The sequence below is a fragment of the Heptranchias perlo genome, chromosome 14 (assembly GCF_035084215.1).
Source record: "Heptranchias perlo isolate sHepPer1 chromosome 14, sHepPer1.hap1, whole genome shotgun sequence".
NCBI classification, from domain to species: Eukaryota; Metazoa; Chordata; class Chondrichthyes; order Hexanchiformes; family Hexanchidae; genus Heptranchias; species Heptranchias perlo.
Window position 1 is genome coordinate 41957820 of NC_090338.1, and position 20031 is coordinate 41977850.

The following is a 20031-nucleotide window of genomic DNA, read 5'->3' on the forward strand; positions in this document are numbered from 1 at the left end:
GCCAAGTGACATTTCTTCTTCCATAGTGCTGCCCTTCTATTCCTTTGCTCTCCTAGGGCCTTATACAGCTTTTGGACCTGAAGTGGAAGAGGTAGGGTAGTTAGTGTCAAGAGTAAGCAGAGATATTAATGGCTGCTGAAAGCAACTGCATTTGGTCATGTAGAGTGTGCCATGTGAGTTTGGAGTGGAAAGGGAAAGAGAGATTAATTTGCACAATACCCCTGCGGGGCACATTCACCAGCCTCGCCAGTGGCTGTGGTCCTGACTCGCCCCCTGCCCAGGATGTCCAGGACTTGAATGAGGACAGGGCATGGATGTAGGCTCTCCCTTCTCCTGTGCGTGCCTGCTCCCTTGTATTATGCAGCAGCTTGTCCTGCAAGAAAGAAGGGAGTGTGTTAGTGGTAGTTTAGTGAGATGGTTTGAGGGTGTTCATGTCATGGTCAAATACTGGAAAAGATGGCAGAAGTGCGAAGAAGTTAGGGAAGAAATAATATGAGACTAGCAGGTATAGAGTATGTGAGTAGTAGCAGAAGGAGGTGTAGTGAAGTGCGCTGTAGTGATTGCAGGAGCATGAAGGGAAGGAAGCAGAGGAGGGAAGGCTTGTGAGCAGTGGGGCTACACGTGGTGCAGAGCCAAGGAGAGAGTAATGCAAGATCTGAGTCAGGAGTCCTATCTTAGCAACTCCAGTGAGATCATTGAACTTTTTACTGCATTGCAGCCATGTCCTGGCATTGACCTCCTCTGCCACCTCTTGCCACTGCTGCCTGGCCACTTGCCTGGAGACTCCAGCCCCTGGCAGGAATAGCATTCCTCCAGTGGATCGCTTCCACCAGAACCCCAAGTGCAGTATCTGAGAACCTGGGGACCCTTAAAGCTGCTGTTTCAGGCATATCTGAAGTGTCCACAGCAGATGCCAGTAGATATTAATGGCTATTGAAAGCAACTGCACTTGGTCATGTAGAAAGTACCATATGAGTTTGGAGTGGAAAGGGAAAGATAGATTAATTAGCACAAACCCCTTGCCCAGCAGCCAAAGTGCACTTCCCCTTTTAAGAGGAGCAGGGTGCCTTTAAATAGCATCATAGACATGTCATTTTCAGTGCCCTGATTAGGCAAGCTGCCAATAGCGCTGTTAATGAGGCACGAGGGCCAATTTCACTACTTAATGTGCCCCTGTGTTCAGGCGCATCGCAGATTTGGCACCCAAAAATGGGCGCAGACCAATTTCTACCCCATCATGTGACAAAGCCATATGGAGAGAGAGAAAAAGAATGGGTAAAAGCCAAATAGGCTGAGAAAAAGCATTGGAGACTGGGAACACGAGCAGAAGCAATTACAGAAACATTTTTTTTATTACTTTGGTCCATAAGCAACACCACAGAAGATCAATTATTCACCATTAAGTATTCCGCTATACACAAAAACCTTTTTTTATGGCAGTTTCTCTTGCTGTGTTAATATGTGTCAAGATTTCCTTGGTTTCATTATGTTTTCTGTCTAAATGATAGTTGGACTGAAATTATGTCGTGAAATATAAGCATATCCATTAGTGGATGTAGTATATTTGGATTTTCAAAAGGCATTTGATAAGTTGCTACACAACTGTTACACAAGACTGTTACACAAGATAAGGGCTCATTGGGTTGGGGGTAATATATTAGCATGGATAAAGGATTGATTAACGGATGGAAAACAGAGAGTAGGAATAAACGGGTCATTTTCAAGTTGGCAGGCAGTAACTGGTGGGGTGCTGCAAGGATCAGTGCTTGGGCCTCAGCTATTTACAATCTATATTAATGACTTAGATGAAGGGAACGAGTGTAATGTATCCAAGTTTGCTGACGAGGCAAAGCTAGGTGGGAGAGTAAGCTGTGAGGAGGATAGAAAGAGTCTGCAAAGGGATATAGACAGTTTAATTGAGTGGGCAAAAAGGCGGTGGATGGAGTACAATGTGGGGAATTGTGAGGTTATTCATTTTTGTTAGGAAGAATAGAAAAACACAATATTTTTTAAATGGTGAGAAACTATTAAATGTTGGTGTTCAGAGAGATTTGGGTGACCTTGTGCAAGAAACACAGAAAGTTAATATGCAGGTACAGCAAGCAATTAGGAAGGCAAATGGTATGTTAGCCTTTATTGCAAGGGGGTTGAAGTACAAGAGTAAGGAAGTCTTGCTACAATTGTAGAGGGCTTTGGTAAGACCACTCCTGGAGTACTGTGTACAGTTTTGGTCTCCTTACCTAAGGAAGGATATACTTGCCTTCTAGGTGGTGCAACAAAGGTTCACTAGATTGATTCCTGGGATGAGAGAGTTGTCCTATGAGGAGAGATTGAGAAAAAGGGACCAATATTCTCTGGAGCTTAGAAGAATCAGAGGTGATCTCATTGAAACATCTAAAGTTCTTAGAGGGCTTGATAGGGTAGATGGTGAGAGGCTGTTTCCCCTGGCTGGAGAGTCTAGAACTAGGGGGCATAGTCTCAGGATAAGGGACTGGCTATTTAGGACAGAGATGAGGAGGAATTTATTCACTCAGAGGGTTGTGAATCTTTTGAATTCTGTACCCCAGAGGGCTATGGACACTCAGTCATTGAGTATATTCAAGACTGAGATCGAAACTGCCACGTGCTAGTGAGAGCAGAAATAGGAGAATAGACCAGATGAATGCGTGGCTTAAGAGATGGTATAAGAGGGAGGGGTTTAAATTCCTGAGGCATTGGGACCGATTCTGGGAAAGGCGGGACCTGTTTAGGCTGGACGGGTTGCACCCAAGCAGAACTGGGACCAATATCCTCACGGGGACATTTGCTAGTTCTGTTGGGGAGGGTTTAAACTAGTATGGCAGGGGGATGGGAACCAAAGGGCAAGTACAGATTGGACAAATTCAGACCAGGAAACGGGAAGTAGAAAAGCAGTTAGTGACGTAGTTAGCGACTCAGAAAGGCAAAAGAAGCAAAGGTTAAATAATGTTCAGCACAGGAATTTGACTGGGTTAAAGGGTATATACTTCAATGAAAGAGTATTACAAACAAAGCAGATGAGCTAAGGGCACAGATAGACACATGGCAGCATGATATCATTGCTATAACGGAAACCTAGCTTAAAGAGGGGGGATAATTGGCAGCTCAATATCCCTGGATATGGAGTTTTCAGGCAGGATAGAGTGGGTGATAAAAAAAGGAGGGGGGTGGGTAGCATTATTGGTTAAAGAATCAATTACAGTTGTGAGAAGCGATGATATGCTAAATGGATCAACAATCGAAATAAAGAAGGGGCAGTCACACTACTAGGAGTGTACTATAGACCCCCGAATAGCGAAATGGAGATAGAAGAACAAATATGTAGCCAAATTTCTGAGTGCAAAAATAAGAGGGCAATAATTGTAGGGGACTTCAACTACCTTAACATCAACTGGGATTCAAACAGTGTGAGGGGCACAGAGGGCGCAAAATTCTTGATCGGTGTCCAGGAGAACTTTTTTAGCCAGTAAGTGACAAGCCCAACAAGAGGGGATGCAATTCTAGATTTAGTCCTGGGAAATGAAGATGGGCAAGTGGGTGAAGTGACAGTGGGTGACCATATTGGGGATAGTGACCACAATTCTGTTACTTTTAGCATTATTATGGAAAAGGACAGAGTTAAATCAGGAGTAAACGTTTTAAATTGGGGGAAGGAAAATTTTACAGAATTAAGAGGTGATTTGGCAGAAGTGGACTAGACACAACTACTTGAGGAGAAATCAGTGGCAAGCCAGTGGGAGGCACTAAAAAGTGAAATTCTACGGGTACAATGCAGACACGTCCCCTCAAAGAAAAAGGGTGGCAATGCCAAATTTAGAACTCCCTGGTTGTCGAGAAGTATACGGGGCAAGATAAAGCAGAAAAAAAAAGCTTATGACTGTCACAGAAAACTAAATACTGCAGAAAGCCTAGAGGAGTATAGAAAGTACAGGGATGACGTAAAAAAGGAAATAAGGAAAGCAAAGAGAGGGCATGAAAAAATATTAGCTAGTAAGATTAAAGAAAAACCAAAGATGTTTTATCAGTACATTAAGAACAAGAGGATAGCTAAGGAAAAGGTGGGACCTATCAGGGATGATAAGGGTAACTTGTGTGTAGAAGCAGAGGATGCGGGTAGGGTTTAAATTAATATTTTGTCTCCGTATTCACAAAGGAAAGGGATGATCTGGACATAGTAGTTAAAGAGGAGAGGTGTGAAATATTGGATAAGGTAAACATAATGAGAGAGGAAGTACTAGAGGGACTGGAATCCTGAAACGTTGATAAGTCACCAGGGCCGGATGGATTGTTTCCTAGGCTATTGAAGGAAGCCAGTGACAAAATAATGGAAGCTCTGAGGATCATTTTCCAATCCTCACTAGATACAGGGGAGGTACCGGAGGACTGGAAGACTGCAAACGTAGTACCATTGTTTAAAAAGGGTATGAGGGAAAGGCCGAACAATTATAGGCCGGTCAGCCTTACCTCGGTGGTGGGCAAACTATTAGAATCAATACTGAGAGATAGGATAAACTGTCACTTGGAAAGGCATGGTTTCATCAGGGATAGTCAGCATGGATTTGTTCAGGGAAGGTCATGCCTTACAAATCCGATTGAATTATTTGAGGAAGTGACAAGGAGGGTAGTGCAGTGGATGTTGTCTACATGGATTTTAGTAAGACATTTGACAAGGTCCCACATGGCAGACTGATCAGAAAGGTAAAAGCCCATGGGATACAGGGAAATGTGTCGAATTGGATCCAAAATTGGTGCAATAACAGGAAACAAAGGGTAAAAGTCAATGGATGTCTTTGCGAATGGAAATCCGTTTCCAGTGGTGTGCCACAGGACTCAGTGTTGGGTCCCTTGCTGTTTGTGGTATACATTAATGATTTGAACTTGAATGTAGGAGGCATGATTGGCAAATTTGGAGACGACACAAAAATCAGCCGTTTAGTTGATAGTGAAGAGGATAGCTGTCGACTCCAAGAAGATATCAATGGGTTGGTGGAGTGGGCGGAAAAGTGGCAAATGGAGTTCAACCCGGAGAAGTGTGAGGTAATGCACTTAAGGAGGACAAACAGTAAAAGAGAATATGCAGTAAACGGAAATATATTGCGAGGGGGAGAGGAAGTGAGAGACCTTGGAGTGCATGTGCACAGGTCCCTGAAGGTGGCAGTATAGGTAGATAAGGTTGTGAAGAAGGCATACGGAATGCTCTCCATTATTAGCCGAGGTATAGAATACAAATGCAGGGATGTAATGATGGAACTGTATAAAACGCTGGTAAGGCCACAGCTGGAGTATTTTGCACAGTTCTGGTCACCACATTACAGGAAGGACGTAATTGCTCTGGAGAGAGTGCGGAGAAGAATTACCAGAATGTTGCCACGGCTTGAAAATTGCAGATACAAGGAGAGATTGGATAGGCTGGGGTTGTTTTCCTTGGAGCAGAGGAGGCTGAGGGGAGACTTGATTGAGGTGTATAAAATTATGAGGGGCCCAGATGGAGTAGACAGGAAGTACCTGTTTCCTCTAGCGGAGAACTAGAGGACATAGATTTAAGCTGATTGGCGGAAGGATTTGAGGAGACATGAGGAAAACTTTTTTACCCAGAGGGTGGTGGGTGTATGGAATTCGCTGCCTGAATTGGTGGTAGAGGCAGTGACCCTCAACTCTTTTAAAAAGTACCTGAACCTGCACCTAAAGTGCTGTAAGCTATGGACCGGGTGCTGAAAGGTGGGATTAGCAAGGGCACCTGATTGTTCTTCGAGCCGGCGCGGACACGATAGGCCGAATGCCCCCCTTATGTGCTGTATCTTTTCTATGGTTCTATGATAGATTTTTGGACTCCAAGGGAATCAAGGGATGTGGGGACCGGATGGGAAAGTGGAGTTGAGGTTGAAGATCAGCCATGATCTTATTGAATGGCAGAGCAGACTCAAGGGGCTAAATGGCCTACTCTTGCTCCTATTTCTTATGTTCATATGAATGTTTAACCTATTCATATGAAATGCCTTTGTTCACAATTTTAACAGAAGAGTTAATCAATTTAAAATAAATGCAGTAGTACAATTTTGTCCCAAGTAATGAGGTGCACTACTGGCATCTCCAATGTTTACTCCGCTTGAGTTGCTTTATAATTGCTGATCGAGGGTGGAGGAGAAATGAAATTAAGATAAAAGATCAATTATTGATTAACAATGTAATTTTAACTTTTGAATTGGTTACCTCCTCCACCTATCATCATTCCCATCATCCATCTTTCACAATTCTCTTAATGTAAGGCATATTACATTTAGCCGTTAGTATGCAGAGTTTGGGTCTAGTTAAATCAGTTCTACATAAGAAATAGGAGCAGCAGAGGGCCATATGGCCCCTCGGGCCCGCCCCACTTCTAAATGGTTAATCATGCAAAAATGATAAAGTGTTATTAGCACTCAAACTTCCTTGATCAGGATATTTGCATAATTATTCACAGATCCAGATTTGGGCAGGTGTAGTGATGGGTGTGGAAAATTGAAAATAGGTCAAATTCAAAGGCATGGAGATAATTAAAGGCAAATATCACAATAGGGTGACAAAAATTCTGAAGCCCTTACACAAGCTCAAACCTATTAGCAGCCGTTGTGGAAGAGGCAGATGATTAAGAAGTAACAGAAAAAATGAATGGAAAAGAAACCACATGTGCATAAATGAGTCTTCAGGCAAATGATATGCAGCTCAGCACCCGACCCCTGTTTAATGGCTGCTGGAGAGGAGATGGTGTTGCATGATGTGGTTATGAATAGGTTCATTCCTATGCCACTCCATGGCACCATGCCCATACACCCACATTCCAGCATGCTTAAAAGGTAATGGAGGTAGGCTTAAGGCTGCAGCTCACTGATATTTTCACTAGCTCTGCGAGCCCTATTGCTACTTGTTCGTACCTTTTCAGCAAATGGTAAAGTTTTGCATTTGGCTTTTTGCTGACCCACACCCTGTGATGACAGTTCCCACAGTTGGCGCCAGGTAGGTGTGACGATAATTTCAAATGTGATTGTTGGCAATTTGGCAGTTGCAGCAAATGACATTTTTTTGACTGGTTAGCAACTTGGCATGCCTTCTTTCATGCAGTACATCACATGCTGTGATTGGAGTGCTTCCGGAAAAGCTTCCAGCTTATTAGGTTTGTCCGGTCTTCAGGACTATCTGCGCTATTCACCCTGCTGTCAGATCCAGCTTCAGAATTAGAGCCTCCACATGCACTAATTATTTATCAATGCAAGGTATGTTTACTTCTAGCTGCAGATGTGAGTGCATAGGTGCTGGCAAATGGGCAAAAAACACCTCTTATGCAGTCTAACCTGCCTGGCATTTCCTCCTCCTCCTCTTCCAAGCATATGGGAATGACCATTGCAAACTCATTGTTATCAGTAATGGTGTTGGGGCCAAAATAATTGAAGAAAAATGCAACTGGCACAGTAGGTCTTGGGAACCTAAGTGCTAGAAAAGAGAGGAAAAAAAAGTAACGGGCTCATAATGGGCCCATCAGCACTCACCATTATTAAAGGGCAAATCGAAGAGCAAGCTCTGGCGACCGCACATACGCAGTCAAACACGGAAATCTGGAACTTGCTCTTTCTGATTCCCTGCTGATCTGACAGCTTCGCATTAAAGGGATGTTGCAGACAGGAATCAATGGAGCAGAGTGAACTTGCTCTCCTGCCCAGCTGGAAACTAACTAATCTCGCCAGAAAAAAAAGTACGCTGAGTTATATCAGGTCTCAACTAACTTTTAACAGCATGATGAGTATTAATGACTGCCAAGCAACCTCTTTGGCCCTGAAAATTAACTTTTAAAAATGTGGAGTCTCATTACTCCCGATTTTAATAGTTTTTGGATTTTAAAAGATTTAATATTTTTTTTACTTTTTCTTTCTGTCTCTTTTATGTCAGTCTTTTAATCTTACCCTCCCTTTATTTTACTTTCTCTTTGATTTTATAGTACATTTATGAACTTATCTGACACTTCCTGGTTCTTACTCTGTGGGGTTTGTGAATGAGATTCACTTCCTGGTTCTTATACTTGCTTCAAGCTGATTGGTAGAGAGGACCTAGAGATCCTTTCCTCCTCTCACTGCTCAGAGAAGCCCGGGAACGACCGCTGCACTTCTTGCAGATCTCAATTAAAGAATGTTGGCGCCCAGAAGCCTGCGTAAAGTTTGTGGATGAGTTAGTTACTTACCAGCGGCGGGCGATGTGTGTCCACAGCTCAGAGCAATTTCCGGCCCATTAAATGAAACAGGCCTGAAAAACTGTTGAGTGGAATGTTATTACTGGCCCTTCAGAATTTCTTCCACACATTGCTCAATGTATTGCAACTCTGCTTGCCCATTTTTATATATAGGTAGAATTAGAAGCCATGTGAACCCAGCATAAATATTGTGTCACTCCCATGTCATTACCATTTGATTTGGAAGACTCCATCTGTTTTACATTGGAGCTTCTTCTGTACACCCATCTCTATTATTTATGATTTTATAATTTGAACTATGGAATGCATCCTTGAAAGAAGTCAGAGAAGAGATAGTAAAGGTTCTGGCCACAATTTTTCAATTTTCCTTAAATATGCAAATTGAGCCATGGGACTGGAGAGTAGCCAATATAACACCTTTGTTCAAGGAAGGAGAGAAGGATAAACCAGGTAACAATAGACTAGTTAATCTAATGTCATTCTGAGCAAACTCTTGGAATCCATATTTCAACATAAAATTATTGAGCATTTAAGTTTGCATGGATTAATTAAGAATAGCCAGTATGGATTTCATAAAGGCAAGTAATGCTTGACAAATTTGACAGATTTTTTTAAGGAAGTGACCAACTCAGTAGATAAAGGGAATGCAGTAGATATAGTGTAGATAGATTTTCAAAATATATTTGATAAGTTGTCTCTCGAGGTGTTTGTTAGAAAAATGCAGCTGTTTAGCATAAGACAAAATGTAGCAGCATGGATAGAAAGTTGGTTGATGGACCAGAAACAAAGTTAGGATAAAAGGTATTATTTGATTGGAGAAGTGTTGGAAATGTTGTACCCCAGGGGCCTCTGCTAGGTCCACATTTGTTTTCAGTATACATCAATGATTTGTACTTGGCATAGGACTACAATCTTGAAATGTTCTGTTAACACAAAAGTATGAGGTTTGGCCAACAGCAAGGAGGATTGTAAAATACATCAGCAAAACATAGGTTAGCAGAATGGGCAACCAGGTGGCAGATGCAATTTGATGTGGATACGTGTAAGACAATACATTTTGGGAGGAAAAACAAGGAATAGGAGAAAACATTAAATGGAAAAGACACCTAAGGGTGTAGATGAACAAAGAGACCTAGGGTTTAAATACATGCATGTGCAGGTAGATAAAGCTGTAAAAAAGGCATTGGCCCAGAATTTGCTAAAGTGGGGCATCTCACGGCGTGCCCTGTAAATTAGACTTCTTCCTGCAACCTTCAGCTCAAAAATGTTTTGCCCATAAAGTTACTGGAAGTGTGAGCTGATAATGGTGCAGTGAAACAGGGCATCTGGGACTTTGATGAACAATGGGACAAACAGTGTATCTCTTTAACCAATGAGATTTAAGGATTGAGAAATTAACAGAGGAAGGACTGAGAAGGAGGGTGAATTAGAGTGGGTGAATTCAATGTCAAATCAGGTAGAGAAAGAGAAATAAAGAGAGGGAAAGAAAGATTGGATTAAGAGAAAGAGAAAAAGAAAAAGAGACAGAAAGGAAAAATAAGAAAAAAAATTAAAATTTTAAAATTTGACATTTCTGGGCCAGAGAGATTGATTGGCAGTCATTAAAAATTATCACATCATTAAAAGGGTACTTACACTGATAATTACTAGACTTAACTTTCTGTGGCGAGTTTAATGGACAATTAATGTGCAAACGGAGCAACTTCATGAAAATTACAGGGAGATTAAGCGTGAGATGCCATTTTCGCGAAACTAACGGCAGATCGGCCAGCAACTTGTGGCAATTCACAATTCACGGGGTATCTCTTCCACTCCACAAGTTGCTGGCTGATTTGCACATTAATAATGGCGTGCGTCGTTCACATGCCGTCATTTTTCAGCAAATTCTGGGCCATTGGATTTATAAATAGGGACGTGGGGGAAAAAAATTGGATAAGGGTTATTATTGGGCGTGGGTTCCACAATCCGCTATTAACCCTCACCCGATGGCCCCTGCGCAGGCAGGACGAGACATTTGTCCGGCCTCAGTACTTACTTTCAAGCAGCGTTAAAATCTAGGCCTTACACAATGATTGAAGTAAATGTGCACTTTCCAACAGCAGGGGGAGCCCCAATCTCTTAAAGGGAGGATGTCTCTTGAAATCTCTTAAAGGTGCCTGTTATTTGCTAAAAATAACAGTCTGTTGTCTGCACGGAGATCAGATATCGCACACGTAAAACTCAGATTTAGGTCCCATCCCTATGTTTACAAACTGATGAGTTATGTTAAAACATTGAACAAAGGTTGCACACTACAAAATCCCACATCCTCTAATCTGCATGCCAGACATCACCAATCTGCAAATCTGAGTTTGCATCAGGCCTGCGAGAGTGCGTCCACCAATGTTCTCTGGTGATGCACTAGAGGCCTTGGTGCAAGAGGTGGGCAGAAGGAGGGACATCCTATATCCGCAGTGGGGTGGGGGGAGGGCAACAGGTCCTCCAGACATATGCTCAAAAGGCAGTGGGAAGCAGCGGGGGATGAAGTCAATGCCAGGCGCACAGCACCACGAATATGGATGCAGTGCAGGAAGAAGTTAAGTGCTTTGACACGAACGGTCGAGGTGAATGAGGTAAACTGTTAAGTGGCGTCTCCTACCAACTGCACCACTAGTCGCATCCACTGGTCCATGCACCACACCCCCCATCACCCACATACCAACAAACTCTTTCCATTAGTACTCAACTCTTCCAATTAGATGTTTCCTTTCACCCTTACACATTACCACTGTTGCAAGCTGCCCACCCACATCTCACAGGCCACGCATAGTGGCAGCTATTCAACCATTACAGGCACATCATCCAGACACACGTCCCGCTTTCTTGCAGGAGAAGGTGGCGTAAAACAGGAGGCAGCAAGTGGCAGTGGCATTTCGCCCTTGAGCCTGTTCCGCCATTCAATGAGATGATTAGGTTGATCTGTGACCTAACTCTATATACCCGCCTTAGCCCCATATCCTTTAACACCCTTGGTTCACAGAAATCTATCAATTTCAGATTTAGAATTCACAATTGAGCTAGCATCAACTGCCGTTTGCAGAAGAGGATTCCAAACTTCTCCCACCCTTTGCGTGTAGAAGGGTTTCCTAACTTCACTCCTGCACGTCCTGGCTGTAAATGTTAGGCTATGTCCCCACGTCCTAATATTAAAGTTTGGGAGACCTCCAAAAACAGTTACAAATGCATCAGCAGCCAGAAGCAATAATCTAGCCACTAACCTGTAAATCCTGCATGGTTCCTTTAAATAGCACTGGTGGGGGGTCCTCCAGGCATGCTAAGACTTGTTCAGATGGTCATGGTTAAGACTGTGCATTGAGTTGAGCGTTAAATCCCAAAATGGTGTCTATCACTTTAAATCAACGTTGCACACTGATTGCATCAATTTTCTCCTTACCTTACATGCTGCCGGTGTTCGGTATTTGCACATGCGCTAATACCTATACCAAGATAGTGTCCGGTGCACGTCACGCTGGAAAAATGCGAGCGCAGCCAAGACGCCATCTTGGCACTTCGGGAAGCCGCTTAGCGCCAAAACGGCCCAATTTCTAGCCCATCCAGTATAAGAGTAAAGAAACAACGATCCATTTGTACAAAATGTTGATTAGGCCACAGTTAGAATACTGTGAGCAGTTTTGGCCACTCCATTACAGAAAGGACATAAAGCCATAGAGAGCATACAGCATAGGTTCACCAGGATGATGCTATGAATGGGAAACTATAATTATGAGGCGAGACTTGAGATACTAGAAATATTTCCACTGGAGCAGAGAAGGCTAAGAGGAGCTTTAATAGAGATTTTTATAATTATGAAGGGTTTTGATTAATCATGAATTTAAAATTGCCTCTAAAACAGTGAGGAAAGAGATTAGGAGAATTTTTTTTATGCAGAGAGTTCTTGGAGTCTGGAATCCTTTGCCACAGGTAATGGTTGAGGCAGAGACTTTGGCATCCTTTAAGGGAAAATTGGATAAATATTTGAAGCAGAGGAAGACATAAGACTACAGGGAGAGCAGAGGGCAATAGGATTAGTTTTGCAATGGTGTAGCAAAGAGTCAGCACAGGTACAATGAACCAAATGGCCTACTTCTGTGCTATAAACTTCCATGGTTTTAAAATTTTATAGCTTTGGCTGAAGCTTGTAGTTTGACTGATTTTATTCATTTGTATAAATTAATCCATACTAAAGGTTTGATATAGCCAGTTTGTTACCAAACATAACTATGACATTAAACACTTTGGAGTTATTGTATAATTGCACAAAAAACAGTAATGTCAAGATCAATAATCTTAAATTGGAAAAGCTTTTATTGCTATTTAATGTTCAGATTATTCATAACCAAATAAAATTCCAAACCTTTTCCTTCGTCCTTTCAGTGTGTACAATTTTCAGCATCTTTAATAATTTTAGGCAAAGTAGGATCATAAAACTTCTTGTTACATTTGTACTGTAAACTTATAATTAAAGAACCACAAAGGATGTGAATACAATTTTTATATTTATACTAATTATATTAATATACTTGCAAGTTTGCATACAGATTTTCAATTCCAATTATGGCTACATAACTGCAATATGATTCAAATCGACAAACACACACTTGCAAATTCCCATGAACAATAGAAAGTGATCAATATGTATGTATTGTAAAACATATTGGTTAGTTTGGTTTGTCATTATCAGGTGAATGTTGCGTTTACTTGTAAGTCCAAAATTAATTACTGCAATTTGTGGCCTCTGTTATTCACCAAGTATAAAAGTAAATTTTGCAAATGAGAATAACAAATTACAGTGGAAGCATATTTTCATCTTTCATATCATGTGCATGCCTGAACAAAACTGAAATGCCTGACTCAAAAGTTACAAACTATATTATACCAAAATTATAAACAACAAATCTCATCGTTTCCCCATGTTTTTTTTTAAATGCCAATGACTAAGGTGGTTTGGAACTCATAGTGAGAAATGAAAGTATAAATCTGCTCATGCTAGTAGTAGATAACTGAGGTTGCCACGGACCAGTGTTTGTGAGTATTTTTTACATTCAAACCCCACCCCGTTGCTGAGGTTGGATGTGAAGAGTTCTTTAATGGAAAAAGTAAACCTGATATATTGCAAAAGCACTGTGGAAAAATCATATAACCTATGAATTATTGCTTCCCCTTCACAGGCTGTTGATACCAATTTGGCAGCTGTTGATAGTCACTGGATCTTCATAAATGAGGTAATTGTTATTGAGTGGAACAAGATGTACTGTGTCACAGAAATTTGCCAAACATCGGTGTAATTTGTATTTGTTCATTATATTATATACATATGCAGACTGCGGATGTGTCACTTATGTGACTAGAAGCCGCTTTATATATACAGGAGTAGAGGAAAATTTGGGATGTCTTTATGCTTTCATGGATCCATTGTGCTTACTACAATGTTATGCATTGTGATTGTGTGAAGTTGTGTTCAATATTTACTTTTGTTTACAAAGACTTTTTTTTTAAAAAAGCACTTTGTTGAACTGCAACCAATAGGTTAATTCATAGAATGACACATAAAAACAAAACAATTGTTAACTACACAGAAAATGTAAAATTATTATTTTGGTAATATGCTAACCTACAGGCATTTGTTCAAACTTATATATAGAACATAGGAACAGAAGTAGACAATTCAGGCCCTCGAGCCTGTTCCGCCATTCAATTCAATCATGGCGGAACAAGCCTTTGGTCCATATCGCTTGATACCCTTACCCAACCAAAATCTATTGATGTTAGTCTTGAAAGTTTCAATTGACCCAGCTTTTTGGGGAAGAGAATACCAGATTTGTATTACTCTTTGTGTGAAAAATTGCTTCCTGATTTCACTCCCGAATGGCCTGGCTCTAATTTTAAGATTGTGCCCCCTTGTTCTGGATTCCCTCACCAGAGGAAATAGTTTCTCTTTAATGACCCTATCGAATTCTTTTAGCATTTTAAACACATCAATTAGATCAACCATCAATCTTCTATACTCAAGGGACTACAAGCCAAAGGAATCTATAGATTTGTGCTTGTGAAAGAGTTGAGGAAATTTGTTCATGTATATAAAAAAAATTACAGTTCAGAGTTAAAATAATGTACTAAATATTAACTAAGCCAAAGCATTAACAGCCAATGTAGATAAATATATATGTTAGATACCTAGAGAACACATCGCAGATTTCCAGCTGAAGTATGGCTATTAAATTATCTCATAACAAAACTTCCAACAAGTGCGAGGAGCTCTTGGACTTCTTGGTCACTAAGATTGATACCATCTGTTCAGCTGCTGCACCCCCCTTTCCCATAGCCCAACAACCTCCCCCAAGGTTACCGGCTGCCCTAAACCTGAACCTATGTTGTTTTCTAATTCCTCTCCTATCTCTCCTCATGCCCTCTCCGAGCTCATCTTGTCCATGAGATCCACCTCCTGCTGTCTTGAACCTACTCCCACTAAACTGCTGACTGCCCAACTTCCCTTCCTGGCCTCCTTGCCAGCTGACAGTGTAAATGGTTCCCTCTCCTCAGGTACTGTCCTTCGCTCTTTAAAAACAGCCGTCAACACCTCCCTCCTTTAAAAAAAAACTACTGTTGACCCTTCTGCCCTTGCAAACTATCACCCCATCTCCAATTTCTCTTGAATGTGTTTTTGCCTCCTAAATCCATGGCCATCTTTCCCACAACTCCAAGTTTGAATCTCCCTAAATAGATTTCTTCCCCTGCAACAACAATGAAACACCCCTAATCCAAGTCACAAATGACATCCTTTGTAACAGTGACTGCATAGTACTATCCCTTTACATCCTTCTTAACTACTCTACAGCCTTTGACAAGGTCAAACACACAATCCTTATCCAACACCTCTCCTCCATTGTTCAGCTCAGTGGGATTGCTCTCACTTGATTTCACTGTTACCTAACTAACCACAGCTAGAGCATCTCCTGCAATGACTTTTCTTCCCGCCTCCACACCATTACATCTGAAGGCCCCGAAGGATCTATCCTTGGCTTCCTCCACTACCTTATCTACAAGCTGACCCTTGGTGATATCAGCCAAAGGCATGGGGTCAGGTTCCACAAGTATGCTGGCGACATCCAGCTCTGCCTCTTCACTACCACTATTGACCTCTTCACTGCATCTATTTTGTCAGATTGTTTGTCTGACATCCAGTCCTGAATGAGATGCATGTTCCTCCAGTTAAACATCAGGAAGACCGATGCGATTGTCTTTGGCCCTGCCACAAACTCTGTACCCTCGCCACTGATTTCATCCTGTCCCCGGTCACTGTCTCAGGTTGAAGCTGACTGTTCGCAACCTTGTTATCCTATTTGACCCTGAGCTGAGTTTCTGACTCCATATCCTCTCCATCGAAAAGACTGCCTAATTCCATCTCTGTAATATTGCTCATCTTCACCCCTGCCTCTGTCCATCTGCTGCAGAAAACCTCATCCATACCTTTGTCACCTCAGTCAAGTCTGGTGGTTCCAACGCTCTCATACCCGACCTTTCAAACTCCGTAAACGTCAGCTCAACTATAATTCTGCTGCCTGTATCCTATTACGCACTGAGTCCCACTCACCCAGCACCCCAGTGCTTGCTGACTTACATTGGCTCCTCATCCCCCAATGCCTCAAGTTTGAAATTCTCATTCTTGTGTTCAAATCCCTATATGGCTTCACCCCTCCCTACCTCTTTAACCTTTTTCAGCCCTACAACCATCCCCCCCACCCCAAAGTCTCCATTCCTCTGACTCTGCCCTTTTGTGCACCTCCCCTCCCTTCACCTTACCGTTGACGGCCATACCTTCAACCATCTAAGGCTTTCACTCTGGAATTCTCAAATATATCTCTTTCTCTCAACCTCTATCGCTTCCTTCAAGACCCTCTTAAAACCCACCTCTTTGATCAAATAAAATCACCCCTTCTAATATCCCCTTCATTGTCTCCGCATCTGACTACGTTTTTATGAAACGCATTTGGACGTTTTTCTATGTTGAAGGTTTTTTTTATTCTTTCATGGGATGTGGGCGACGCTGGCAAGGCCAGCATTTATTGCCCATCCCTAATTGCCCTCGAGAAGGTGGTGGTGAGCCGCCTTCTTGAACCACTGCAGTCCATGTGGTGAAGGTTCGCCCACCGTGCTGTTAGGTAGGAAATTCCAGGATTTGACCCAGCAGCAATGAAGGAACGGCGATATATTTCCAAGTCGGGATGGTGTGTGACTTGGAGGGGAATGTGTAGGTGATGTTGTTCCCATGTACCTGCTGCCCTTGTCCTTCTAGGTGGTAGAGGTCGCAGATTTGGGAGGTGCTGTCGAAGAAGCCTTGGTAAGTTGCTGCAGTGCATCCTGTGGATGGTACACACTGCAGCCATAGTGCGCTGGTGGTGAAGAAAGTGAATGTTTAGGGTGGGGGATGGGTTACCAATCAAGCGGGCTGCTTTGTCCTGGATGGTGTCGAGCTTCTTGAGTGTTGGTGGAGCTGCGCTCATCCAGGCAAGTGGAGAGTATTCCATCACACTCCTGACTTGTGCCTTGTAGATGGTGGAAAGGCTTTGGGGAATGAGGAGGTGAGTCACTCGCCACAGAATACCCAGCCTCTGACCTGCTCTCATAGCCACAGTATTTATATGGCTGGTCCAGTTAAGTTTCTGGTCAATGGTGACCCCCAGGATGTTGATGGTAGGGGATTCGGCGATGGTAATGCCGTTGAATGTCAAGGGGAGGTGGTTAGACTCTCTCTTGTTGGAGATGGCCATTGCCTGGCACTTGTCTGGCACAAATGTTACTTGCCACTCATTAGCCCAAGCCTGGATGTTGTCCAGGTCTTGCTGCATGCGGGCACGAACTGCTTCATTATCTGAGAGGTTGTGAATGGAACTGAACACTGTGCAATCATTAGCGAACATCTCCATTTCTGACCTTATGATGGAGGGAGGCCTTGGCGAGCTACTGCAGTGCATCCAGTAGATGTTACACACTGCAGCCACGGTGCACCGGTGGTGAAGGGAGTGAATGTTTAGGGTGGTGGATTCATTGATGAAGCAGCTGAAGATGGTTGGGCCAAGGACACTGCCCTGAGGAACTCCTGCAGCAATGTCCTGGGACTGAGATGATTGACCTCCAACAACCACTACCATCTTCCTTTGTGCTAGACATGACTCCAGCCACTGGAGAGTTTTCCCCCTGATTCCCATTGACTTCAATTTTACTAGGGCTCTTTGATGCCACACTCGGTCAAATGTTGCCTTGATGTCAAGGGCAGTCACTCTCACCTCACCTCTGGAATTTAGCTCTTTTGTCCATGTTTGGAACAAGGCTGAAATGAGGTCTGGAGCCGAGTGGTCCTGGCGGAACCCAAACTGAGCATCGGTGAGCAGGTTATTGGTGAGTAAGTGCCGCTTGATAGCTCAGTCGACGACACATTCCATCACTTTGCTGATGATTGAGAGTAGACTGATGGGGCGGTAATTGGCCAGATTGGATTTGTCCTGCTTTTTGTGGACAGGACATACCTGGGCAATTTTCCACATTGTCGGGTAGATGCCAGTGTTGTAGCTGTACTGGAACAGTTTGGCTTGAGGGGTGGCTAGTTCTGGAGCACAAGCCTTCAGCATTACAGACGGGATGTATCCAGTGCACTCAGCTGTTTCTTGATATCACGTGGAGTGAATCGAATTGGCTGAAGACTGGCTTCTGTGATGGTGGGGATATCAGGAGAAGGCTGAGGTGGATCATCCACTCGGCACTTCTGGTTGAAGATGTTTGCAAATGTTTTAGCCTTGTCTGTTGCACTCAGGTGCTGGACTCTGCCATCATTGAGGATGGGGGTGTTCACAGAGCCCTCCTCCTCCTCCCGTTAGTTGTTTAATTGTCCACCACCATTCACGACTGGATGTGGCAGGACTGCAGAGCTTTGATCTGATCCGTTGGTTGTGGAATCGCTTTGCTCTGTCTATAGCATGTTGCTTCCACTGTTTAGCATGCATGTAGTGCTGAGTTGTAGCTTCACCAGGTTGGCACCTCATTTTTAGGTGCACCTGGTGCTGTTCCTGGCATGCCTCTTCTACACTCCTCATTAAACAGGGGTTGATCCCCTGGCTTGTTGGTAATGGTAGAGTGGGGAATATGCCGGGCCATGAGGTTACAGATTGTGCTGGAATACAATTCTGCTGCTGCTGATGGCCCACAGCACCTTACGGATGCCCAGTTTTGAACTGCTAGATCTGTTCTGAATCTATCCCACTTAGCATGGTGATAATGCACAACACGTTGGATGGTGCCCTCAGTGTGAAGACAGGACTTTGTCTCCACGAGGTATGTGCGGTGGTCATTCCTACCAATATTGTCATGGACAGATGCATCTGCGACAGGTAGATTGGTGAGGACGAGGTCAAGTAGATTTTTCCCTCGTGTTGGTTTGCTCACCACCTGCCGCAGGCCCAGTCTGGCAGTTATGTCCTTCAGGACTCGGCCAGTACTGGTGCTACCGAGCCACTCTTGGTGATGGACATTGAAGCCCCCCCACCCAGAGAGCATTCTGTGCCCTTGCTACCCTCCGTGCTTCTTCCAAGTGGTGCTCAACCTGGAAGAGGACTGATTCATCAGCTGAGGGAGGGCAGTAGGTGGCAATCAGCAGAAGGTTTCCTTGCCCATGTTTGACCTGATGCATGAGATTTCATGGGGTCCAGAGTCAATGTTGAGGTCGCCCAGGGCCTCTCCCTCCTGACTGTATATCACTGTACTGCCGCCTCTGGTGGGTCTGTCCTGCTGGTGGGACAGGACATACCCAGGGATGGTGATGGAAGAGTCTGGGACTTTGGCTGGAAGGTATGATTCTGTGAGTGTGGGTATGTCAGGCTATTGCTTGACTCGTCTGTAGGACAGCTCTCCCAATTTTGGCACAAGTCCCCAGATATCAGTGAGGAGGACTTTGCAGGGTTGACTGTGCTTGGTTTGCCTTTGTCATGTCCAGTGGTCAGGTTTTATTCTTAATATGACATTTTGTAGCGAGATTGTACAACTTTTTAGAGGGTGATTAAGAATCAACCACATTGCTGTGGGTCTGGAGTCACATATATGGGCCAGACCAGGTAAGGACGGCAGGTTTCCTTCCCGAAGGGACATTTTTGAACCAGATGGGTTTTTACGACAACATGTTGGATGGTGTCTTTTTTTAATTCCAGATTTTATTTAATTGAATTTAAATTCGCAGCTGCCATGTCAGGATTTGAACTCATGACTCCGGATTACTAGACCAGTAACATAACCACTATGCTACCGAACACCATAATAGTGATATATAAATATAAGTTGTTGTTGCTTGACCTGCCTGGCATCATTCTGTAGGTCGTCCTCTTTATCCAAACACTTGAGAACCAAAATAAATTAGAAGAGAACAGTTAAGAAGTGTCTAAAATACACTCATCTTTATATTATCATGTCCTTTTCATGACCCCTAGGATACTTTCTGCTGCCTAGCAACTCTAAATGACTATTTCAAATGGGTATTCTTTACAGCTGGTGTCTTGGATACCAGAATGTTGGGAATTGGCATGCAAGACTGACATGCCCACAAATAAATATTGAAATGAAATGCCTGCCCAAATTTGAGGGACCAGGTCATTACAATAATAGGGACAATAACTGCCAAATTCTTCGGAGAAGCTCCCATGCTGGTAGGTTGTGAATACAGCTGCATCCCAGTACATTTACTCTTGGAACTTACTTTTCTTTGATTGCATTGA

General features: G+C 43.1%; 1 protein-coding gene across 3 annotated transcripts in view; it reads left to right on the top strand.

Moving 5' to 3' along the window:
• LOC137332471 (glutamate receptor ionotropic, delta-2-like) overlaps positions 1-20031 on the top strand; it is a 366170-nt gene that overhangs the window by 196599 nt on the left and 149540 nt on the right. For all 3 annotated transcript variants that reach the window (XM_067996343.1, XM_067996344.1, XM_067996345.1), the window contains exon 5: positions 13444-13497. In XM_067996343.1, the coding sequence (XP_067852444.1) occupies positions 13444-13497 (54 nt within the window). The remainder of the gene's footprint in view (positions 1-13443; positions 13498-20031) is intronic.